The following is a 26,625-nucleotide window of genomic DNA, read 5'->3' on the forward strand; positions in this document are numbered from 1 at the left end:
GTTCTGTCGCCTCAAACAGGGAAGTACATCAGGATAGTGATTGTTCTCCCCTGGCTTTAGGCTGGTAGGGGGTCATGTTGGACCTGGCTTTTTGACAGGGACATCCCCAAACTTTTTGCCTCCTTCCTCCTATTTTTTCTGACCTGTTGTTGTTGGCTTTTGACCTCTGAGCACTTTACTACTGCTAACCAGTGCTAAAGTGCATATGCTCTCTGTGTAAATTGTACTACTGATTGGTTTATCCATGATTGACTATTTAATTTACGTGTAAGTCCCTAGTAGAGGGCACTACACGTGCCTAGGGCATGTAGATTAAAATGCTACTAGTGGGCCGCAGCACTGGTTGTGCCACCCACCTCAGTAGCCCCTTAACCTTATCTCAGGCCTGCCATTGCAAGGCCTGTGTGTGCAGTTTCACTGCCACTTCGACTTGGCATTTAAAAGTACTTGCCAAGCCTAGAACTCCCCTTTTTCTACATATAAGTCATCCCTAATGTGTGCCCTAGGTAACCCCTAGAGCAGGGTGCTGTGTAGGTAAAAGGCAGGACATGTACCTGTGTAGTTATATGTCCTGGTAGTGTAAAACTCCTAAATTCGTTTTTACACTACTGTGAGGCCTGCTCCCTTCATAGGCTAACATTGGGGCTGCCCTCATACACTGTTGAAGTGGCAGCTACTGATCTGAAAGGAGCAGGAAGGTCATATTTAGTATGGCCAGAATGGTAATATAAAGTCCTGCTGACTGGTTGAAGTCGGATTTAATATTACTATTCTAGAAATGCCACTTTTAGAAAGTGAGCATTTCCTTGCACTAAAATCTTGCTGTGCCCTTCAATCCACGTCTGGCTAGGTTTAGTTTACAGCTCCTTGTGCATTCACTCAGACACACCCCAAACACAGGGTACTCAGCCTCACTTGCATACATCTGCATTTTGAATGGGTCTTCCTGGGCTGGGAGGGTGGAGGGCCTGCCCTCACACAAAGGACTGCCACACCCCCTACTGGGACTCTGGCAGACAGGATTGAACTGAAAGGGGGCTTGGTGCATTTCTTAGACACTCTTTGAAGTCACCCCCACTTCAAAGGCACAACTTAGTATAAAACAGGGCCTCTGCCCTACCTCATCAGACACTTGCTGGAGAAGAAACCTGAACCAGAAACTACATCCTGCCAAGAAGAACTGCCTGGCTGCTCAAAGGACTCACCTGTCTGCTTTTCTACAAAGGACTGCTGCCTTGCTGTTGGCCTGCTGCCTTGCTGAACTCTTGTCTGGCTGTAAAAGTGCTCTCCAAGGGCTTGGATAGAGCTTGCCTCCTGTTCCCTGAAGTCTCAGGACCAAAAAGACTTCTCACTTTCACCTGGACGCTCCGTGCGCCGAAATTTTCGATGCACAGCTTGCTCCGCGGCAAGAAAAACGCCGCACACCGACGCTGATCGACGGGATGCCTTCGGGACGATCAAAACTTCGACGCACAGCCTCGCAAGGACAACGCCGCCCGACTTCCAAGGAGAAATCGACGCAACGCCTACCGTGAGTTCGAAACTTTGACGCACGGCCTCGCAAGGACAACGCCGCCCGACTTCCAAGGAGAAATCGACGCGACGCCTGCCGTGAGACCAAAACTTCGACGCACGGCCTCGCAAAGACAACGCCGCCCGACTTCCAAGGAGAAATCGACGCGACGCCTGCCGTGAGATCGAAACTTCGACGCGCAGCCCCGCAGAACGACGCGCAGCCGGAAAACAAGCAGGAGAATCCACGCACAGACCCGGGACATCTGGTAATCCCCGCGATCCACAAAAAGAGACTGTCTGCGCGCCCGAAAACGACGCACGACTTCCCCGCGTGGAAAAGAACGACGCAAGTCTGTGTGTGCTGAGGAGAAATCGACGCACACACCCTTTTTCCACGTATCTCTTCTCCTGTGGCCCTCTGAGGAGATTTCCCACCAGAAACCAGGCACTTTGTGCTTGAAAGACACCTTATTTGCTCTATAAAGACTTAAGACACTTTATATCACTTTTCAGTGATATCTTTACAAATTCATATTGCAACTTTGATCGTTTTGACCTGCAAATACCCAGATAAATATTATATATTTTTCTAAACACTGTGTGGTGTATTTTTGTGGTGTTATATTATGGTATTGTATGATTTATTGCACAAATGCTTTACACATTGCATTCTAAGTTAAGCCTGACTGCTCGTGCCAAGCTACCGGAGGGTGAGCACAGGCTGATTTTGGATTGTGTGTGACTTACCCTGACTAGAGTGAGGGTTCTTGTTTGGACAGAGGGCAACCTGACTGCCAACCAAAAACCCCATTTCTAACAGACATAAAAACCTCAACAATTGCATCTGCTTTCACAAACCTTCCAGACATTGGTCTCGTCCGGCTCCTACCTACACACATCCCAAGCACCAGATTTGTCAGTACAGTCTTCTCATACATTGCACTTACATCGCAGAATGATCTGCTGCTAGACATTGGTGCCTCCTCCTCACTTCTTGAATTCCTCAAGAAGCTGAAGACTTGGCTTTTCAATTAGTCCCATCAAGGCCCTAGATTTTGTTAGATTAATTCCTGCTCAGCACCAGGATATCCTAGAGAGTGACAGAATGCTCTGTAAATCTGCATAATTTAACAACATACATGTATAGATAAATAAAGCAGCTAAACAATTTATTGGTATGCAACACAAATTATATATATATATATATATATACATATATATATATATATATATAATCTCTGTCTTATCAATGATAACACTATGAACCTTCTAAAAATCAGCATACCTCTTTAGCTAGACAAGCCCATACAGGATTTAGAGGCAAGAGAAGTGTCTTCTGCAAAACGCAGAGTTCTAACTGGAGTGTTAGCTATGGTGAAACAATCATCATCAATATAGGAAAGGTAAGTAGTTCATTCACTGATATATAAGGAGGGTCCTTGATGGACAGCACCTGGACATACCAAGACGAATGGATACACAAATTCTTCCACGTTTCTTTACTAGAAGAAATACATTCATGATCATTTAACGAGAGTTGTGCACTGAGCACATTGATCCAAACATGGTGTTTCTTAATGGTCAGAAAAATGAACCCATGATCATATTCCAAATGTTGAGAATAACTTGAATGTCAGTTAAAATGTGTCAGGGAGAACTTCCTACTAATAAACACTCAAATTGCATGAAATGTGCCTGAGCTCAAAATGCTCGATATAAGAATATACAAGACTCCTAACTTCCATTACAGTTATGTAAACCCTCTCAAAATATTATGTTGTTTCATTATTTGACTTGGATGTTGAACCACTAGCCTGACAATTCACAAGACAGAGTAATAAGATATATTTGGGGTTAAAAGAAATTGTATGTGATGATCTGCTAGTACACATATCAGATTTAGAAAAGTATTTTCCATATATAGAGCAAGTAATACCTACGTTTGTGCAATTGTCTGGTGAATGATTCCAAGGTGGAAATTATGATTTGGAACTAAAAAAAAGAGCAATGAATAGCGGACTGAGATATTTAGGACCGTAATCTGGACAAGATAGTACGATTCCTTTGCAATAAAGCCATTACAGTATCAGATAGGTTGTTAAATACAATCAGAGCTTCCAGTCAGGTACGATATCAGGTAGAAATCTCATATTTTAGTAAGTTACCCCAAATATGGCACCTTCCAGGCCAGAATCTATGACAGGCCAGATAAGTCTTCAGTTAATTGAAATAGGAATTAATAAATGAGGGCAACTGGTGGAAGAGCATAAATTGCCTTCTTGGGATTACATAAAGATATAAATATCATCAATTAACCATGTCGTCAATTGACCTACAAAGTACAGCACCACGGAAAAAGGAAGCTTCAACATCGCACTGGAAGCTATTTGAAGCAGCAGATAAACCCCAGAAGCCACCATACTGTATTTGTCAGGAATACTTCTTGCTGAGGAACCTAGAACATTTATGACAAGTATCTTTAAACACTTTTTATGCTGAGTTAAATCTGCTGCTCTCATGAGAATAAACTGTGCCCTCTCCACAGGGTATTCAAGTTTGCTTTGAAGCTAGCCAAAATAAAGAAACATACAGAAGGCAGATGTTATGAATGTGGGAGTGGAAGAGCAGATGATCTATACATCTTTATTAAATATCCCAAGATACAACTATTCTGGAATAATGTTGTCAGCAGTTTTGAACTGGGAATAGAGGTAAGCCCTAAACACATTACATTTGGGATATAGGAGGAACAATAAGACGGTAGGGAACTGTTAAATCAAACTAAATTGTTCTATTTGATATCTCTAACAAGGGGAGAAATAAGTAAAAAACATAGATTCAGTCAATGGTCTCACTATATGTGGAAAGGTAACATTCTGTAAGATATATCTATGCTATTGATTCTGTAACCTTTCAATACTTGGCTGACCTGTGAAATGATGCTTTGGATTTTGTGAGAAAGTGGGTCATTAGATCTCACCAAGTAATAATTGTAGGAAGCTGGCTATCAATGTAGTGCACCAATGTATGGGGGGGCACTATGCAGATGGTCCAGAGCAACTCTTAATGGCTGACAGTCTTTTGGCAGCTCATTGTCCAATTTACCTTCTTTGGCATTTTCTTGAAAGTCAGTTCTGTGAGGGATGTCACAATGGTACCATACCCCTTCACAAACTTCCTGTAATACCCAGTTGAGCCAAGGAATGCCCTGACTTGAGTCTGGGTGGTTGGAGCTACCCAGTCCACAATTGTCTGGATGTTGGGTTGCAATGGTTGAAATTGGCCCCCACTTAAAAGGTGGCCCAAGTACACAACTGAGCCCTGCCCTATCTGCCACTTGCTTGCCTTGATAGTGAGGCCTGCATTTCGTAGAGCCTCAAGGACCTTTTGAAGGTGGATCAGGTGACCCTGCCAAGTGAAGCTACAGACAGCAATTTCATCAAGATATGCTGCACTCAAAGAGCCCAATCCAGCAAGGTCTTTGTTCACCAACCTTTGGAAGGTGGCCTTGGCATTCTTTAGACCAAATGGCTTAACTGTAAATTGGTAATGTTCACCTGGGGTTGAGAATGCTAATTTTTCTTTTGCTCTAGGGGTCAGACTAATCTGCCAGTACCCTGGTGTTAAAACAAAGGTACTAAGAAACTTGTCTGTCCCCAACCTGTCAATCAGTGTGTCTACTCTCAGGATAGGGTGTGCATCTGTCTTATTGACAGCACTGAGACCCCCTATAGTCCACACAAAACTTCAGCTCTGGTTTACTTCCCTTGGAATTTGGTTGGGGACTAGGACCACTGGGCTGGCCCAGGTACTGTTGGATGGCTTAATCATCCCTAACTCCCGCATCTTGCGGACTTCAGCCATGATGCTGTCCTTCACTTGGTCAGACTGTTTGTACAGTTTACTTTTGACAGGCATATTGTTTCCAATGTCCACATTGTGGTTACAACAGTTAGTCTGACCAGGGGTGAGGGAAAAGAGCTCAGCATATTGCTCCAGGGCTTGTCTGCTTTCAGCTTGCTGCTGGACAGAGAGGGTATCTGAAAAGACCACTTCATCAACTGATCCATCTTTGGGGCTGTGGGAGAGGTCAGGGAGAGACTCACTCTCTTCTTCCTGGTCCTCATAAGTGATCATCAACATGGCCATAACAGCCCTTACATGGAAAGATTCACATGGATGACCCTGTGAGGGTTCCTGCCAGTACCTAGGTCAACCATATAGGGGACCTCACCCTTCCTTTCAATTATATTGTAAGGGTCACTCCATTTGTCCTGAAGTGCCCTGGGAGTCATAGGCTCTAGTACCTACACCCTTTGCCCTGATCCATCTTTGGGGCTGTGGGAGAGGTCAGGGACAGACTCACTCTCTTCTTCCTGGTCCTCATAAGTGATCATCAACATGGCCACAACAGCCCTTACATGGAAAGATTCACATGGATGACCCTGTGAGGGTTCCTGCCAGTACCTAGGTCAACCATACAGGAGACCTCACCCTTCCTTTCAATTATATTGTAAGGGTCACTCCATTTGTCCTGAAGTGCTCTGGGAGTCACAGGCTCTAGTACCTACACCCTGTGCCCTGGTTGGAATTCCACCAGTGCAGCCTTTTGGTCATAAAAGAGCCTCTGGAGCTGTTGGATGGCATCAGGGTTTTTGGATGCTTTTTCCATGTAGTCAGACATCCTTGGAAGTAGGCCAAGTACATAGTCCACTATGTCTTGCTTAGGCTCTTTGAGAGGTCTCTCCCAGCCTTCCTTCACTAGATGCAATGGTCCCCTTAAAGGATGACCAAACAGAAGTTTAAAAGGGGGGAAGACCTACTTTCTTCTGTGGCACTTCTCTGTAGGTGAAAAGCAGGCATGGCAATAGGATATCCCATCTCCTTTTGGGTCTTTCATTGAGTCCTAAAATCATACCTTTCGTGGGTTTCTTGAATCTCTCAACCAAACCATTAGTTTGTGGATGATATGGGGGGGGGTGAACTTGTAGTTCACACCACATTCATTCCACATGGCCTTTAGGTAACCAGATATGAAGTTACTACCTCTGTCTGACACACCTCCTTAGGAAAACCCACTCTTGTGAAAACACTCAAGAGGGCCCTGGCAACTGCAGAAGCAGTGACAATTTTAAAGGGAACAACTTCAGGGTACCTGGTGACACAATGCAATACCACCAGTGTGAATCTGTTACCTGATGCTGTTGGATGGTACAGGGGGACAGCAACGTTAAACCCTACCCTTTCAAAGGGGATCCCAACCACTAGATGTGGAATTAAGGGGGCCTTTGGGTGGATACCTGTCTTGTAACTGGCTTGACAGGTAACACAGGAGTTACAAAAATCCTTCACCTTCTGAGACATACCTGGCCAGTAGAAGTGAGGGACTAACCTACTTCAAGTTGTGTTCTGGCCAAGATGCCCAGCTAAGGGGATGTTATGTGCTAAAGTGAGTAGAAACTCCCTATACAAATGAGGCTCTACCACTCTCCTAATGGCATCAGGTTTGAGGTATCTGGCCTCATTCTACAGGAGTTTCTCCTCCCAATAGTTTTGGTAGGAGCTCTGACATCTCCCTTCCCCAGGTCAGCAGCGTGCTGTCTCAGGCTTTCAAGAGTGGGACAGGTCCTCTGTCCTTGGCATAGCTCTTCCCTAGAGGGTCTCCCTGGGCCTAGAAGCTTTGCCGTGTAAGGCCAAAGTTCCTGGTGAAAAGTTCCTTTAAGGGCTGACAGGTCTTCTGCCTGAGGAGAGTGGACCTGAGCTTGTGGTTGATTAGAAGCTGGCTTGCCAGACTTCCTACCTTTTCCCTTGGAGGATTGGGATGCTCTTTCGGATTCCAACACCTCTTTTTTACCCTGGGCTTTGCAATGTGCACTTGTTTTCACATACACCCATTCAGGTATACCCAGCATGGCTGCATGGGTCTTTCTTTCAAGACCATTTCCTAGCAGACAGGCTACAGGAATGGCTGAGGCTACCACCACCTTATTTTTGGCCAGTAACCCTTCCTTATTCTAAGGACCCCATTGTTTTGGAATGGACATAAGTTTGGTTGTCAGCACTGATGACTGTGAAGGTCTCACCAGTCAGACAGTGTTCTGGGGATATCAGTTTTTCAGTCACCATGGTGACACTTGCACCTGTAGCCCTCAGTGCTTCAACTGTGATCCCATGTCTATGAGGCTGTTGTCTGCATTTTCCACTTTACTAGGCCAGACAGCCAGGGCAGCTACATCCATCCCACCCTCAGAGAGTTGCTTCTGTGTGCTCTCTGACATGGTCAGGTCACACCTGTGGAGACTTACCATTGCAGCAGAAGCTGCAGGCGTACTGGGGGATTCTTTTGGGGACACGATGAGTCTGTAGTTTGACGTCCATTTTTGGGATGGCCAGGTGCAGAGTGCAAAACAACATCAAATGCCCGAAGCCTTCCTATGGAAATCGGTCACTGTGGAAAGAGGCTGCACAGCGTGGTTCGGGCCTCACAATGCCCAGGTACAGGTAGGACCTCTGGTCCTCTTCTGCACTGCTCAGGGGTGATGGGTGCAGAGGGGTATTCAGGTGTCGGGTTTTTCTGACCGGAACAGTCGCGGTGGAGGAGGGGGTGCTTGCAGAGGCTTCACGCAGCGTTGCAGAGTCTAGGAGTGAAACCACAATGGACTCAGACTCTGGAGGTTCTGGATAACCTTGTTGGCACTGGTGGTTCACTTCAACTCGGGTCAGAGATGGCCGGTGCAGTGGTGACTTCAGGTGTCAGGTTTTGGTGGTTCCAGAGGCTTCAGAGTTGCTTCTTTGAAATTTTTACGATAGCAGGTCGGCTGTTCATGGGGGAGGAGGTCTTGAGTCTTTTTTCGAAAGCCGGCAGTCCTTTCGGGTTTCTGGAGTCACATCTGCAGGACGAGTCGCCTTTGGTGCATATTTCGACAAGGGATGCAGACTGGCCGGCGGGGTTGATACCAGGTCATCTGCATTTTTATTCTCTTCTGGTTTGTGGCTCTTCAGGGTCCTTAGGCTTATAAGGTCATCAGGTTCTGCTTCTCTGGTGCCTTGTACTACCCTAAATACTGAATTTAGGTGTGTTTGTGTAGGGTACTGCCCTTGGGGCCACTACACCCCCTATATGACCACTTCCTGTGGGAAGTGGGATTAACCCTGTCCCAGAGTTCCTAGGTATGCCATCTCAAAGATGGCTACCTCTGAAAAATTGTGTTCACCTTGTAGTAGCCCACCTTCCAGGTAGTACTAGCCTGAGGGGGGCACATCTATCTGACTAGTTAATATTTCCACCTGGCCAAGGATCAAGTGGGCTCTGCACAGGGGGGATGGCTTCCTCTCCTGTGAGGGGAGCCAGATTTGCATTTCAGAGGCGGCAACCCTTTGAGGCTTGCCGCCATAGGAAAGCTAGTAAGCAGGTCACCCTGCGGGAGGGGGCGTTACACCCTCTTTCCGGACAGGCTTTTGTTATGTGCCTCCAGAGAGCAGAAGGCTGTCACCACCCTAGGTGGCCAGAAGAGTGTCTCGGTGGCCGGCTGGCAGAAACCAGTCAGCAAGCACACCAGAGGTTGGTAGGTTTTCAGGGGGCACCTCTAAGGCGCTCTCTAAGTGCATCTGTTGTTAAATCCAGCTTTGGCATTGATGTGGTTCCCAGTGTTGTTTATGATACCAAACATCCCTATCTTCAGGGAATCCATCATGTAGCAGGGGAACTCTTAGTGACCAGTGTCCAGCACATGTATTTCAAATGACTTCCCTGCACACTTATTATGTCTAAGCATCGAAAAAGACATAGCAGGGGCATATCTGCTCCTGCAGATATGTCCACACATGTAGTATAATGCACCCTGTCTTAGGGCTGCTAGGCCTGCTGTAGTGGTGACATACATATACTTCATGCAGTGGCTGAACAGGTCTGGCACAAAGGCTGTATGCCATGTTGTGTTTTCACTTCTAAATTACCAAGACAAGCAGCCTGGTAGTCTGCATGTGCTAGGTGAGGGGTCCCTCAGGGTGGCACAATACATGCTGCAGCCCTTAAGTGTAGGAAAGTCACTCTTTTTGGCATGGTTACCACCGCCTTTTGCCCGTATATCCGTGTGTTTAAACTGTGTTCACTGGGATCCTGCTAACCAGGACCCCAGTGATGGTGCTCTTGCCTCTAAATTTGGTTGCTGTGGTACCCTTTACACCCCACAATTGGCAAACTGCTGTACCCCACAATTGGCATACTGCTGTACCCCTGTAAGTCCCTGGTATATGGTACTCAGGTACCCAGGGCATTGGTACACCAGGGGTCCTCCATGGGCTGCAGCATCTATTATGCCACCCATGGGAGCCCATGCAAACTTTCTGTAGGCCTGCCATTGCAGCCTGCGTGAAAAGGTGCATGAACCCTTTCACTGCTGGACACTGCATCAGGTCACTGTAAGTCACCCAGTAGGCCCTCCTAGCCCAGAGGGCAGGGTGAAGATTCCTGTGTGTGAGGGCACCCGTGCACGAGCAGAGGTGCCCCTACAAACTCCAGTTCCAATGCACTGGCCTTCGTAAGTTCAAGGAAGACATTTTACCTGTGTACTCGCCACAGGACCTGTGGTCCAGCTACATAATGGTAACTCTGAACCTAAGCATGTTTGGTATCAAACATGTTGGAATCATACCCTAATACTAATGCCAGTATTGGTGGCATGATTCCATGCACTCTAGGGGCTCTCCTTAGAGGACCCCCCCGCCCCCAGTATTGCTTCTACCAGTCTTCCAGGGTTTACGGGCAGTCCATTCTGCTGCAGGCCCTCAGACAGGGTTCTGCCTTCATGCTGCTTGACCAGCTTAAGCAGGGGAAGGCAGAACAAAGGATTTCCTGTGAAAGAGGGGATGCAACACCCCCCACCTTTGAAATAAGTGTTACATGGCTGGGGAGGGATAGCCTCCCCAAACCACTAGGTTGCTTTGAAGGGCACATTTGGTGCCCTACTAGCATAATCCAATTAGCACCAGTCCAGGGACCCCCGGCCCCTGCTCTGGCGTGAAACCACACAAAAGAAAGGGGAGTGACCACTTCCCTAACCGTCCAGAGCTCCTCCAGGTGGCCACTTGATTCTGCCATGTTGGAAACAAGATGTGCAGAGGCCCCTAGGAGCATCTGGTTGGTCAGGACAGGCTACTGATGCCAGGGACCCCCTCTGATAGGTGGTCATCCAGCAGAGTAACCAGGATCCCTGCAAGGGCTATTAAGGGACTCCTTTGCAGGTGGGACCCCAGATTTGGGGTGCAAGACTCCGCCAGGACTCCTCTGCATTGACTTCTTCTGCTCCTGGTGACCAAAACTGCTGCTGGACTTCACAGTAACCAAACAAGCCTGCAACTCCTGAGGCGACCTCGCCTTGCAACATTATTTCTTTGTCTCTGGCAGTAATTGCATAATTCCATGGCTGAACATCCTCTGATGTTGGCAAGACTTCAGCTGCATCAAACAAGCAAGAAGAAATCTCCCTTGGAATCAAGGAGTCACTCCCCTGAATCCGCAGGCACCTAAGGCACCTGGCTGCTGGGATCTGCTCTCCACAGGAACTGCATGGATCTTCCAACATAGGTGGCGGTCCTGAGTGGTCCTCTTGGTCCTCTGTCCAACTTGGGAGACGGTGAGCCCTTGCCTCTCCTTGCAGGGCAGTACCGCTGAGCACTGCAACTCTAGCAGCAACCAAGGCTTGTTGACTCCTGCTCCAAAGGATCTTCAGGCTTCAAGTAGCCCTGGCCCCCAGCACTTCATCCTTGAAAGGACAGTCTCTCCTCTGCTGCTCCAGCAATGTGGGACTCCTCTCCAGGTGTGCTGGCTCGGCCTCACTGCAACTTACTGTGCCCTGCTGCCAGTGGGTTGCCTGTGAGGGTTACGACTGCTTCTGCTGGCTTTTCTGGCTGCTGGGGGTCAGCCTGGTCTCCCCTCCAAGGGTCTAGTTACCTGGAACTTGCTGGTCCTCTTATTCTCTGCAAATCCTCTTCTGCCCAGATTTGCATTTGCCAAGGCTTGTTGGTGGTCCTCCTGAGAACTGACCATCGGCGACTGGTGTGGGACATCATTTGCACGACTCCAAGGACCTCCCTGCAGCTCTTGGGTTCCACAGCTGATCTTCATCTTTCCTTATCAACCCGGACCTGCATCCATAGAAGGATGGGTAGGGGTCCTGGCTCACCTGGACACTCCTGTGTGGACTAGACTCTGTCCCCTTCTTTTGCAGGTCCTCTTCCTCTGGAATTCACCGTTGGGTTCCAGTGGACTGGTCCTAGTCTTCCTTTTCCAAGTCCCCTTGTTAGTCTTTGGGAAGACCAGGTAACTTACCGCTGCTCTCCTGGTCGATGGGAGTCATCTACGGACTCACCTTTGGGGGTCCCAAGTTCTCCCAGCTCCCTTCTAACTAGTCCATATCATTGGGTGGGGGACCTAACCTCACATTCCACTATTTAAGTATATTGTTTCGCCCCCCATAGGGCCCTAGCAATTTTCTGCTATGTCTTGCCAATGCTTGTTGTTTTTCTATGCTAATTCCTGTAGTGTGTACTTACTTCCAGTAGGGAGACTGCCTATAAGTAATCTAGTTCAGTATTACTGCAATAACGTACCTTTATTTTTGCAACACTTTGTGGTTCCTTTCATGTGAGATAACTTACTGTGTGTCTTCTGTGGTATTGCAAGTGCTTTACACTCCTCCTAGATAAGTCTTGGATGCTCACCACAGCTCTAGAGAGCCCTGGCTTCCTAGACACTGTCTCACTAACTAATAGGGGTTGCCTGGACCTGGTATAAGGTGCAAACATCATAGGTGTCCACCAGACACCAGGCCAACTTCCTACATTAAGGACGTTTTTTGGTACCCATGCTCTAGGAAACAGTGGTAACACTTACTAGGGAGTTACAGGGTGCCAAAGAGGTTGCCAGTTGGAGAACAATTGTACAGTTTAGGGAAACAGATTTGGCACTGGGGACTTGGACACCAGGAACCCAGTGCGCTTTTTTGTCAAATTGTATTGAATACTAGGTAAAAAGTGCGGTTGACCATATAAAAAAGGGGCACTTTCCTACAGCATTCAATACTCTTGAATGGGACTACCTCTTCCAAGAGCTGTCCACACTTGGTAGAGGTGAGCGCCTCCAATCCTATACTAGATTACTTTATGCTGTCCCCTGTTCCAGAGTTCGCTTGGACCGATTGGCCTCTCCAGCGTTCCCTGTAGAGAGGGGCACCACTCAGGGCTGTCTCCTCGCCCCACTGCTGATCGCACTTGCGTTGGAGCCTCTGGCTTTTTGACTGCTTGGAGGGAAGGACGTGAGGCATTCCTCTCAGAGGTGTGAACCATGCAGTTCCTTTCAATGCAGACCATCTACTTAACATTTGAGACATCTGCATGTACCTATCCTATATCTACACCATTGTGTGCTCCTTCACATGTGTTTGTGGATTACAGGTTAACTGGGCGAAATCATGTGTATTTCCCTTGACTGAGTCCCTTCTCCCCATTGATGTTCAAATGGGAGATCACCAGCTGGAGTAGAAAGGCGATGCAGTTTGCTATTTGGGGATCTGCTTGTATCACTCTACCGTGGATCTTTTGAGGCCAACTTCCTTTGCACGTATACAGCTTTTAAATCCCAGGCCCAATTCTGGAAATCACCCCCGCTGATCCCCACAGGCAAGATCGCCCTAGATAAAATGATTATTCTTCCCACCTTCTCTATCACTTTACTAATCTTCCAGTTATTCTCCCCTGCAGGTTCTTTCACGATTTGGAAGTATTACTGTGGGAGCTTATCTGGAGTAACAAGCATCACCGAATAGCCTTACCAAAGTTGCAGCTACCCTTTGAGGGAAGTGGTCTGGGAGTACCTTCGTTCGAGGCTTACCAAGCCTTGAAAAATATACTCACCCATTCGCTATGGTGAGTAATATTTTGTCAGGTCTAACTATTTTTAGCACCTACTTGCCCCTTCTGGCGAGTTGACAACAAACAGGTGTTCTGTTTAGTCAGAAAGTGGAGGAACAATAAAGATGCCTTTAAATCTTGTTTTTGTCACATTTACTCTGTGTTCAGAGACAGGGGTCAAAGGCAGTTTCTTACAATTAATTTTCCTTCTCACTGCAGCGATCCAGGATTGTGTCAGGTTTTTCCTAACACACAATTAAACAGCTAAGTCAACTGTACAAACGTTACCAAAATATATTTCAGTAATTGTGAAAGCCCATTGTTTGTACTTTTGTGTGATGATTTTAATAGGATGAAAACAAATCAGAACACTTCACTTGGTTATGTGCAAAAAATAAATGTTTTCTGAAACCCGAATTTCACAGACTGTTAATACATTATATAGGGGGTCATTACGATCTCCGGCAGTTCAGACAGCCATGCCGCCGGCAGGGGCAAAGACCTCCACCGGCACAGTGGTCTGAACCGCCATATTATGGAGACAGTGAGGTCCACCTATGGAGGCCCTCCTCCACCGCCAGGCTGCCACCGACAGCCAGCCTGACGGTGGAGGAAATCATTTTCCGACAGGGCAGCGCTGTCCCTCGGATAAGGATCCCTTTTCCACCAGCCTTTCCTTGGCATTGCCCCGCCAGGGAAAGGCTGGCGGAAGGGGTGCTGCGGGGCCTGTCTGAGGGCCCCTGCACAGCCCATGCAGTTGGCATGGGCAGTGCAGGGGGCCCCCGTGCAGTGCCCCTTCGCACAGGTCACTGCCTGATTTACGGGCAGTGATCTGCGTGACGGGTGCAGCTGCACCCACCGCGCACCAACATTGACGGCAGCTCCATTTGGAGCCGCTGTCAATGTTACGTCCCTTTTCCCCGCTGGGCCCAGTGGGGAATACATGAATACATGATATGGCTGGGGGGGGCGTGGATTAGTCGTGCTGGCGGTCTTCTATTGACTGCCAGCGCGGATCTCTGCGTTTTTTTACCGCCGAGATCATTATGAGGGCCATAGTTTTATCAGTGAAGCTGCAAGTTAGTGGGAGGGGTTTTAGACATTTGTTGAAAATGTTCTGTTAGTAAATGACAAGGTGCAACCACATCATGCTTTAGTAATATATTTATTAAAAGTGAATGTTTAAAGACAAACTGAAAAACACTCCTGCTCTGATGGCAATGCTATTAGTAAAATAAAAGAGGCAAGTAATGGATCATGTTACAGGCAAGTAATGGATCATGTGTTCCCTATATGTGGACTACATTTTTATTATACACAGAGCAAATGTTTAGTCTATTTAATCAAACAAATATGTTTTTTGTACAGCAGAAATGCTAAGCTCACATATTTGAAGGTACACTTGTATGCGACAATGAAGAAAACATTGACTGTAAATTAAAATATTTGACTAAGATCACACAATTTGAGACCCATTTACGGGTCAAGTACATTACAGTTCTGGTTGAGTAATCAATGGTCCATACTGGACACTGAACGTCCCACACATTTGGTCATTTTGACATTATTCACTATGGAAATGGGTCGCTGCTCTATCTCGTGGCTTTACAGAACTATAAGGAACACTAGGGGAGTCCTGCTTACCATCCTCCGGGACAAATCACAGACATAGGCTGGATGACCTATGATTCTAAATGGGCTACAGCCCTTGTATCCCCACACAAAGTCTGCTGTAATGCCTGGTTTCAGAGCATACCGTTCGCTATGCTTAACAGGGCGTACATTACACCACATCATGTAAACCGTTTTTTCTCCAAGACCCCCCTAAGCTGCCCCCGCTACCAAGAGTTCTTGACTGCTCTTCAATATATGCTATTGCCCTGCCCCGCTCTCACATAGTACCAACAAGCTATTCACAATATACTTTGTGAGGTCTCTGAACTCCCAGACACTACCACTTAGGAAGCTTGTGTCCTGGGTATCTTTAAACATGGGAAGGGCGTAAAGGTCAGAGAGCATTTTGCAACCCTCGCCTTACTCCTGGCTAAGCGTGTTATCACCCTTAACTGGCATTCCTCTCAGCCTCCTGCGCTGGCATCGTGGCAGGGTGCTACGCCTAGAGGAGGTCTGACGCACTCGTAGGCGCCCCATCTCTCGGGTGTGGGATGCCCTTCTTAACCATTTCCTCGCCCTCACTATACACTACTTCCATGAATCACGCACTGTGCCTCTCCGATGTGCCTCCCTCCTCCCTGGCCGCTACCCGGCGGTGCACACTCGGTCCTCCCCCTGTGGGCCCCACAGTTCCCCCCTAACCTTGTCTCTGATTGGGTGACCAGGACCCATCAAACCCTGTATACTTCAACACCGTCGTCATCCTATCTCTAACATCGCCCTGGTCTCTGGCTCTCCCCCGCTCCCCGTCTACCTCCTTCTATCACAGTTGACACAAGCTATGTTTTGTGAAACATTCTTTCCTGCTGCACTGTACATCATGTGCAGCCAAAATGTCTGTTGCCATCTGTTGTTAAACTCAATAAAAATACTTGTGGAAAAAAAATGAGTATGCAGACATCTCCTTTTTGGGTGTGTTTTCATTGTGTAACACTATTTTCACGTTTGCCGGCCCAAGCACCCGCACCACTGTTACTTCTAGCACCTTACATTAATTCACGATGCAAATTATGAAAACTAGTTCATGCTATATATTTACATATAGTCCTGCTACTACTTTACCCTACAGAATTATAACCATTTCTTGCAATGTTGTTAAGCTGCAGTTCTGTTCCTTGTGTTTTTTTTTTTTTTAGAAGTGCCTCTTCAAATACTTAAACATACGATTTTCTTGTTTTGAGCACATAAACCCTAAGGAACCAGTGTCTGCTTAATAGTGGATACAACAAAAGTTGGATACTAAGGCAGCCCAGCAATGGCTGGTATGTACGGCAGACAGAGACCATACCACAGAGGAGGAACCACAGAGACTTAACCAGGCCTAGACGTCTGATCTCCGGATGCACATCTGCCTCCTGGAGGTGGCGCAGCTGTAGATTACTCTCAGCAGGCACTTGCTAGCCTGGGATAGCAGCAGCACCACTCCTCTACCTCACACATTCACCTCCCCCACCCCACTCATTGAAGGTGGGCCTTGCAGAAGACCCTCGTGTGCTGGGTAGCTGCTTAGATTATGGCAGAAAACATGCTAAACAATGTGAAGAGGGTCACAATGCACATACGTTTTGAGGTTATGGTGGGTGCTAGGGCAGTGTATACAGGAATGGGTTAGCTGGGATTGGGTGGAGGTAGCAGCCGGAGGAGAGGGATTACTTAGGGCCGCCGCCCGCCAGGATGCCGCCCTCCAAAATACCGCGCCGCAGTCAAAAGACCGCGGCGGGTATTATGAGTTTTCCCCTGGGCTGGCGGGCGGTTGCTGAAAAACCGCCCGCCAGCCCAGGGGAAAACGACCTTCCCACAAGGATGCCGGCTCGTAATCGAGCCGGCGGAGTGGGAAGGTGCGACGGGTGCAGTGGCACCCGTCACGTATTTCAGTGTCTGCAAGGCAGACACTGAAATACTTTGCGGGGCCCTCTTACGGGGGCCCCTGCCGTGCCCATGCCATTGGCATGGGCACGGCAGGGGCCCCCAGGGGCCCCGCGACCCCCCCCTACCGCCATCCTGTTCATGGCGGCTTTCCCGCCATGAACAGGATGGCGGTAGGGGGGGTCAGAATCCTCATGGCTGCGGAGCGCGCTCCGCAGCCATGGAGGATTCAAACGAGCAGCGGAAAGTCAGCGGGAGACAGCTGACTTTCCGCTTCTGACCGCGGCTGAACCGCCGCGGTCAGAATGCTCGTTGGAGCACCGCCAGCCTGTTGGCGGTGCTCCCGTGGTCGGTGGCCCTGGCGGCCACCGGCCGCCAGGGTCAGAATGACCCTCTTAGTGTCATGGTTGAGGTGGGGTGTGGGGCATTACATGACCTGCTAGAACAGCAGGTGTGTTCCTGTAAAGGTGGGAATTAAGAAAGGCAGTTCAATGATGCATTGGTTTGGGGTTCAGGTGGGGGTTAAGATAGAGCTGACATGACTGTTGGAATAGGGTGAGAAAGGATGTATTACTCGGTGTCAGCTGGGGGGAGCAAACTATGCCAGGAGACCAGGAGTAATGAAAAAGCAGGTAGAGGATGGATTGGTTGGGGTTAGGTGGACGTAGGATACTGCTGCCATAGGTCAGGGGCTGTTGAGGTGAGGGTTGGAGGTAATATAGAGCAGCTAGGGTTTGGGGATAAGATGGCGATAGGGTACAGCTGCCTAAAGCACAGGGGTGAGGAGTCTGAGTACTAGGAAACCTGACATTAAAGCAAAGCTTTTCACACAGTCTGTGCACTGGCAGGGCCCTTCTCCGTGGTTTAATGGTCTAGAACTTTCCTATTAGTGAACTTTTTCTCTCATTCAAAGCAATGGTAGGTCATCTCATCAGTTGTCTTCTTTGATGTGTTATAAGGGTTATCACTTGAGTGAAGCTTTCCTCACCCACTGCAGATACAGCCTTTTTCACAGCAGCATTCTCCGGTGCTCTAGGAGAAGTTGATTTTGAGTAAAGCATTTGTCACACTTTGTGCACTGATAGGGCTGGTCTCCACATGTATCGTTGATGTTTTACAAGACTTTTCCTAAGAGTAAAGACTTTTCTTATATTCAGTGCAATGATACGGCCTCTCTCCCGTGTTTTCTTTGGTGTCTTCGAAGATTTTGCTTATAAGCAAAGGTTTTCTCACACTCTGTGCACGGATGAGGCCTCATTCCAGCGTGTGTTTTTTGATGTACTAAAAAGATTGACAATTTACTAAAGCTTTTCACACAGTCTGTGCACTGATAGGGCCTTTCTCCTGTGTGTGTTGTTTGATGTTTTAAAAGAGCGTCCCTGTAAGCAAAGCTTTTCTCACACTCTGAACACTGATAGGGCTTCTCTCCAGTATGTGTTCTTTGGTGCGATAGAAGGTTTTGCTTTAAATTAAAGCTCTTCTGGCACTCATTGCAATGATAAGGTTTCTCTCCTGTGTGGATAATTTCATGCCTTAGAAGACTGTGCTTTCTAGTAAAGCTCTTCGAACACACTGTGCAGTGAAAAGGCTTCCCTCCTGTATGAAACCTTTGGTGCCAAAGAAGACTTGACATTTCAGTAAAGCTCTTTCCACACTCGGTGCAGAGGTAAGGCTTCAGTTTTATTTCCGGGTGGGTTCTTTGATGCGCCAGAAGAAGCTCCTTCCTGTTAAAACTCTTCTCACACTCAGTAAAGGTGAAGCTTCTCTCACTTTTGTAGACTCTTTTTAATGAGCATGTATTGGACTCTTTCTCAATCAAACATCCTGTCTCTGATTTGTGCTCTAAAGAGTGGAAAGAAAAGTAAATATCATGCAAGGATTTAAAAAAAAAAAAAAAGAATTCACACAGCTGCATTATTACAACAGATACTGGAGTTGTTGATAAAAGGATAGGATGACAGTACAGACCTGCATTTTGATGGTGCAGAACTAGGTTCTGGATATAGGTAAAGGGATTGCTGGGTTGGGAGAGCAGGCAGAAGTTATGAGGTTTGTGGGGTGGCCAGGAAGGTGCAGGTGGATGAGGAGTAGGGGTGCTTGGAAGTGGTGGTGGGGGGGGGTAGAGTATTAATTTAAATATATGATGTTCCATAAAATAATTGTGCCCATAAATCCTACCAGTGGAATCTGTGTAATACATCCATATTCCATGTTTTCAAATCAGCTCCTCAGTTTTTACTTCAGTGAACAGAACAATCTGTGAGTCCACAGGAGGTGCTATAGGCTTTTTAAATGTTCCCCAGCAGACCCAAGGCTGTGAGGGCCAAGAGGTGCACCCAGAGTACTGCTTTCCATAGCAGAGTGTGGGTACAGCCTCTACATGCCAGGCTGAGAGCACATTGACACTTAGCTGAATTGTGATCTGAAGGCCCGTGACCATTTTAGCAGCATTCCCGGAGAAGGGGTACTTTCAGACTCTCACCAGTAAAGTATGTATGTGAAGTCCTTGCCCAACCTAACCTATGGTCCACCCCTTGCATTATGCACGGTACACTCAGTGCGGTGTATGGTATGTTTCAGACTTTATTCACTTGAGTAGATGGGATCAGAAGACTTTTGCCAGATGAATGATGTCCAGGTGGACACAAAATTGTGAATGCATTCATGTTGTTGTCCCTCCTGCTGTGGCGGTGACAACCAATACACATTTAGTTCCTGGGTCTCTGCCCTACATCCACAAACTGTCAGACCAGTTTCTGCACACAAGCCCCGTTCACTGGCTGGGTTAGGTAATGACTAGCAGCTCTGAATACTTTGGCCAAGCCTGCTGAATATTAGACAGAGGGAGTTCATGAAACCTGTTTCATGAACATGTCAGTACCTGCTTGTAAGAAGCTATCTATGTAGTGTACCAATGTAGGGGTACACTATGCAGATAGTACAGGTCAACCCTTACTGGTTGATGTAGGCTTAAAGTGATATCCTTAAATGTTCTGTTCTGAGGTAGTGTGGGCAAGCAGTTTAGACTTATCAGAGAGCAAGCATTTTTTAAACTAACAGTCAATAAATGAGACACATACTCAGGAAGAAAATCGAGAGCAATTTAGAAAAATAACATAGATTTTTATCACAATTTAGATACCAAGATCTCCAAGATCAGGTAAGTAATTTTCTTGATAGCAGTATTTCAACCCTTAGAAAAAGAGCTGTCAGAATTGAGGCATGAGCCTTGAACACGGTATTGTTAGCCTATGGAGAAAACAAATTCTTCACAGGGTCACTTGCAATCAACCTACAAGACTGTTCTGGACTTAAGGTAAGAATGGGCCAAGGTCTCTAGAGCCACCAGCAGATTCAGGATAACTGCACTGGTGTGTCCGGTGCAGCGGTACTCTAGCGGTGGTGGCCTCGGATACTACGTGTTAAAGTCAGTGGGAGCAATACCTGTAAGAAAAAATCTGAAAGTGGAAACTGGGTGACTAGTCCGGCTAAACTCAAGGGACGTCTCGGTTCTGAGGGGCTCTGGTGGGGTAATGGTCACCATCAATTGGCTCAGTCTCGGGCTGTGGGATTCAGGTGCAGAGGTGTTTTGTCTGGCGGGTCACTGGCGTTAGAGGCTCTCACTTCTTGAGATCGACCTGGTGATGGGGATACAGGACACCAGGGCCATTCTTGGTGCCGGCCTCGGTGATGCTCATGTCCCTCGCCAGCAGGCCAGTCTAGGCAGCGTTGGTGCCTGGCCTGGACACTAAACAAGCCTTGGTGCTTGCAACTGGCTGCGGTACTCTGGGTATTTGCGCAGGGAGGTTCTGGTAAGGCTCAGCATCTCCAAGACAGGCTAGGTCAACTGAGCTGCACTCCTAGACACTCAGGATCCTCTTCCTGGTGAGATGCTCCCTCGGTAGACCTGATGGTTAGCAAAACTGACAATCGGACAGTCGCCGTTGGTGCCTGCATGTGCCTGCATGTGCAGGGAAGTGGCTCCTCCAATCCAAGGGAGATTTTGACTGGGGTTGGGTGGGGGTGCGAAGTGCTGGCAGTCCTCCAAGGCTATGGGCAGATGCATGGTTGCAGGACAAGCCAGGTATTTGCAATTGTCAGGAGAGGAGCAGGCAGGCAGGGTTTTGCACCAAGTCCTCAGCTAGTCCACAACTCTTCTGTCTTCAGCTTGATTGCCCTGCTCTCTTTGTAGTCAAGTGAATCTGAGTTCCTAGTGTCAGTGAGCCACCTAAATACTCCATTTAGGGGTTGTTTAGAAGAGTGTAGGGTGGTAGCCTATGAGCTACTTACGCCTGGGGTGATTACACCCCCTATATGACCACTTTCTGTGGGGAGTGGGAATAAACAAAATGGTGGAACCCTGACTTTGTGGAGCACATCAGGCAGCCCACCTTAGGGTTGTGACTGTCCTGGGGGTGCAACACGTCTACTTGCATGTCTAATTTCCTGCCTGTCCTGGTGCCAAATGGGCCTCAGGGCAGGGGGCGGCATCTCCCAGGTCTGGGGGAACCCATGTTCACAAATCAAAGGTGGCAAGGGCTTTGAAGTCCCTGGCATTGGTATGCAGATTCACTAGCCATCCTGCTAGAGGAGGTGAAAACACCTTCCCCAGCAGCAGGCATTGTTTTTGACCTCCGAGGGCTCTCACCTCCAGGTGGTCAGAAACTTGTCTGTGGTGGCAGGCTGGTCGATACCAGTTAGTCAGCACCCTAGGGGACTAGAAGGTTTTCAGAGGGCATCTAGAAAGTGCCCTCTGGGTGCATGTCATAATAAATTCAATAATGGCATCAATATTGATTTATTAAAATGAGCTATTTGATACCAAATACCATAGGTTTCAGTGAAGCCAATATGTAGCCAGGTAACTTGTAATGAGCAGTGCCTAGTACATATCTTAAGATGGCTTCCCTGTTCCTTGTAATATCTAGTAATAGAACTAGACATCAGAGTATCATATCTGTTCATGGAGATATGCCATCCCATAACATATGGTGCACCCTGCCTCAGGGCTCTAAGGCCTCTGTAGGAGTGACTTACATGTATTGTATGCAGTGGCACCGGCATGGCACGCAATGAGTGTACCATGTCCTGTTTTCACTCGTGGTTTGCACCATGACAAGCAACCTACAGTAGCTGTCTGCATGTAATTTGTATGGGCATCCCTTAGGGTGGCATAATACATGCTTCAGACTATAGGGACCCTCTTTAGTACCCATGGCCTAGGTGCTAGGGGTACCAAGCACTAGGGACTTAAAGGGGTGCTAAAGTGTGTGCCAATTGTATACAATTGGGTATTTAATTTTTAGGGGAAAGAACAGTGGCACTGGAACCTGGCTTCAGTGCACTGTCGGAGTCGAAAACCAGCATCTAGCAGTGCAATAGGGGCAGAATGTGTTTGGGTGGGGGCAACCTGCAAAAAGCCTGGCTTCCTACAGTTGCTCAACCTTTCCTGAAAACATCAAGAAATAAATGCTCTCCTGATGCCAGTGTCTAAACTTTGTAAAATGTTAGTCTTTTCTTAGTTCCTGTTTCCTATATTTCGGCCTCCTTAAGCAAATATATGGACTTCTGAGGGAGCTCTTGTCTCCAAGCATTAAGAAATGGTTTGCAAGGAACATGACCCTACTGCTGCTGTATGGCTTTAAGGGCAGGGACCACGCACTAGAGTCCAGACGATTTCAGGAAAGGAGTGATCAATACTGCCCTTTGAGTGAAGGTAAGCTAACTGACTAAAAAGACCAGGAGACAGCTCAGCCAGCTAACCCCTACATGGGCAGCACTTTAAGTAGCTGAGCCGTTTAGATCAAGAAAAAACTGAGTGACTAGAAGTCAAGGACCTGCAAGAGGGAAGATTACAAAACCAAGAAACTAGTTGCATCATCCGCGAACAGCCTGATCATCACTAGCCCACATCTTCCCTGCCTTGAGGGCTCTACACTGGTTACCGGTTGCCAGAAGATCCACCTTCAAGGTGCTCTGTATCACCCGCAAAGAAATATGTGGAACAGGACTGCTTTTCTTCAGGAATAAAATCACCAAATAGATTCAACAAAGAAACAGCCGCTCAAGATTGGCACCCCGCCTCAAAACACCACCATACAAGAAAAAGACAATAGGTGGTACATCTTTCCCTGTTCAAGCGGCCGAAATATGGAATTCATTATCCCAAATAAAAGATCCACAGATAACTATCTTATCTTCAGAAGACTACTCAAGAGTTGTCTCTTTCCTACATAACCACCATACTCAAACATCTATGGACTGCATATCCCTGTGTATGTAAACATGTTATGATTTGATTATGTGTATCTAGATATGGGTATTTCTTTGTATAATAACTATTTTATCTTAAAATATATACATACTCTTTTGGCCTGTTTAACAAATATGTATATTACTTCAATTAAATATATATATATATGTATGTATTTGTATGTGTAGGTATATGTATGTGTATATACATGATGTATATGTTTATCTACATATATATATATATATATATATATATATACATATATATATATATATATATATATATATATATATATATATATATATAATGTCACTTACATCTGTTCGTGGCATGTTCTGCTGCAGATTCACATCCTATGCATATCAATTCCAACATCTAGTGTTGGACTCTGAGTGTTACAAGTTGTTTTTCTTCGAAGAAGTTTTTTTAGAGTCACAGGATCGAGTGACTCCTCCTCTTCGGTTCCATTGCACATGGTCATCAACTCCATTGTTAGATTGTTTTCCCGCAGAGGGTAAAGGAAGGAGAGATAGAGTATATAAGTGAAAAAAGAGATGTCCAGGCCAATGTAAATGTATAAACATATATACAAATGTGTTAACTTAAACAACTACAGGATTCCGGGGAGGAGGGATGGTGTGTGTGAATCTGCAGCAGAACATGCCACGAACAGATGTATACAGGGTAAGTGACATTTTCCGTTCAATGGCATGTGTAGCTGCAGATACACATGCTATGCATAGACTACAAAGCAGTTAGTCCTCCCAAAAATAGTGGTGGCTAGCCTGTAGGAGTTGAAGTTGTTTGAAATAATGTTCTTAGAACTGCTTGATCTACTCTGGCTTGTTGATGTGATAAGACATCCACACAGTAGTGTTTAGTAAATGTATGAGGTGTTGACCATGTAGCTGTTTTACATATATCAGCCATTGGTATGTTTCCTAAAAAAGCCATTGTTGCACCTTTCTTTCTTGTAGAATGTGCTTTATGAGTGATCAAAAGTTGTCTTTTTGCTTTGATTTAGCATGTTTGTATGCACCTAACAATCCATCTTGCTAAACCTTGTTTTGATATAGGATTGCCTGTTTGTGGCTGTTGAAAAGCTACAAAAAGTTGTTTTGTCTTTCTAAATTGTTTAGTTCTGTCTATATAGTACATTAGAGCTCTTTTGAGGTCTAATGTATGTAGAGTTCTTTCTGCCGCATAATCTGGTAGTGGGAAGAAGACTGGCAGTTCCACTGTTTGATTGATATGAAATGGTGAGACTACTTTTGGTAGAAATTTTGGATTTGTTCTTAGTATGTTTGTGTAGTTGGAAGAAAGGTTCCTGAAGACTAAAAGCTTGTATTTCCCTTACTCTTCTTAAAGAAGTAATTGCCACTAGGAAGGCACCTTTCCATGTTAGAAATTGAATTTGGCAAGAGTGCATGGGTTCAAAAGGTGGTCCCATAAGTCTTGTAAGCACTATATTTAGATTCCAAGATGGAACTAGTAGTGTTCTTGGTGGAATGATGCGTTTTAAGCCTTCCATGAAAGCTTTAATGACAGGAGCTCTAAATAAAGAGCTATGTTGAATAGTTTGTAAATATGCAGCTATTGCAGTAAGCTGTATTTTTATTGAGGAAAATGCTAAATTTGATTTTTTCAAACGAAGTAAATAGCATTCAATATCTTGTATTGATGCTGTAAGAGGATCTATGTTTTTATATTGACAGTAATAGACAAATCTTTTCCATTTGTTTACGTAGCATTGTCTAGTAGTGGCTTTTCTTGCTTGTTTAATAACTTCCATACATTCTGACGGGAGTTTTAAATATCCAAATTCTATGACTTCAGGAGCCAAATCGCTAGATTGAGAGCATTGGGGTTTGGATGTCTGATTTGACCTTTGTTTTGTGTTAACAGATCTGGTCTGCATGGGAGTTTGGAGTGCAGTACTACAGATAGATCTAGTAGTGTTGTGTACCTTGGCTGACGTGCCCATGTTGGTGCTATGGGTATCCTGTTGAGTGAAGTTTGACGCAACTTGTTGACCAGAAATGGAAAGAGTGGGAGAGGGGGAAAAGCGTAAGCAAATATCCCTGACCAATTGATCCATAGAGCATTGCCTTTGGATAGGGGCTGTGGGTGTCTGGATGCAAAGTTTTGGTATTTTGGGGGTCATTACGACCTCGGCGGTCTTTTGAAAAGACCGCCGAGGCCGCGGGAGACAGAATACCGCCATTGCCGGCGGTATTCCTGTCTCCCTATTATGATATTTCCGCTGGGCCAGCGGATGGTAACAGTGTTACCGTCCGCTGGCCCAGCGGAAATGTCACATCAACATTGCAGCCGGCTCGTAATAGAGCCGGCGGCAATGCTGATGTGCAGCAGGTGTAGTAGCACCCGTCGCGCATTTCACTGCCTGAAATTCGGGCAGTGAAATGCGCGACAGGGCTATGCCTGGGGGCCCCTGCAATGCCCATGCCAAGTGCATGGGCAGTGCAGGGGCCCCCAAGTCCCCTTACCGCCGGCCTTTCAATGGCGGTGTGTACCGCCACGGACAGGCCGGCGGTCGGGGACTCATAATCCCCAGGGCAGCGGTGCTTGCACCGCTGCCCTGGGGATTATGACCGCCAGGCGGAATCCTGGTGGGAAAATGGAGGGGCCGGCGGTATGGCCGTGGCAATTCCGCCACGGTCATAATTGCTGGCGGAACACCGCCAGCCTGTTGGCGGTGTTACCGCCAACATACCGCCGGCCGCCAAGGTCGTAATGACCCCCTTTGTGTTTTTGCTTGTTGCGAATAGATCTATGTTGGGTGTTCCTCACTTTTGAAAGTACTTTTTAAGTACTTGAGGATGAATCTCCCATTTGTGTGTTTGTTGGTGATTTCCGCTGAGGATATCTGCCAACTGATTGTCTATCCCTGGAATGTAATGCGCTAATAGATTAATTTGATTGTGAATTGCCCATTTCCAAATTTTTTGGGCTAGAAGGGACAGTTGGGATGAATGTGTCCCTCCCTGTTTGTTGAGATAATACATGGATGTCATGTTGTCTGTCTTTATAAGTACATTCTTCTGTGTGAGAAGAGGTTGAAAGGCTTTGACGGCCAGAAACACAGCTAATAACTCTAAGTGGTTTATGTGTAGCTGTTTCTGTTTGACATTCCATTGCCCTTGAATATTGTGATTGCTTAGGTGAGCTCCCCAACCAATCATTGATGCATCTGTTGTAATTATGGTTTGAGGCACAGGGTCTTGAAACAACCGCCCTTTGATTAAATTGCTGCAATTCCACCACTGAAGGGACATATGTGTTTGGCAGTCTATCAACACTAGGGCCCAAGGTTTTACCGCACAGAGGCCGCCAATGCGGCCGCAATCCCGCCGGCCGCATTATGAGATCCCTGCTAGGCCGGTGGG

At 46.7% G+C, this 26,625-nt stretch overlaps 1 protein-coding gene across 1 annotated transcript in view; it reads right to left on the reverse strand.

Moving 5' to 3' along the window:
* Positions 1–17,985: 17,985 nt before the first annotated feature.
* LOC138249620 (zinc finger protein Xfin-like) overlaps positions 17,986–26,625 on the reverse strand; it is a 318,126-nt gene continuing 309,486 nt past the window's right edge. The window contains exon 20 of the mRNA XM_069203568.1: positions 17,986–18,807. Within this exon, the coding sequence (XP_069059669.1) occupies positions 18,119–18,807 (689 nt within the window). The 3' untranslated portion in view covers positions 17,986–18,118. The remainder of the gene's footprint in view (positions 18,808–26,625) is intronic.

The sequence above is a fragment of the Pleurodeles waltl genome, chromosome 8 (assembly GCF_031143425.1).
Source record: "Pleurodeles waltl isolate 20211129_DDA chromosome 8, aPleWal1.hap1.20221129, whole genome shotgun sequence".
Lineage (NCBI taxonomy): Eukaryota > Metazoa > Chordata > Amphibia > Caudata > Salamandridae > Pleurodeles > Pleurodeles waltl.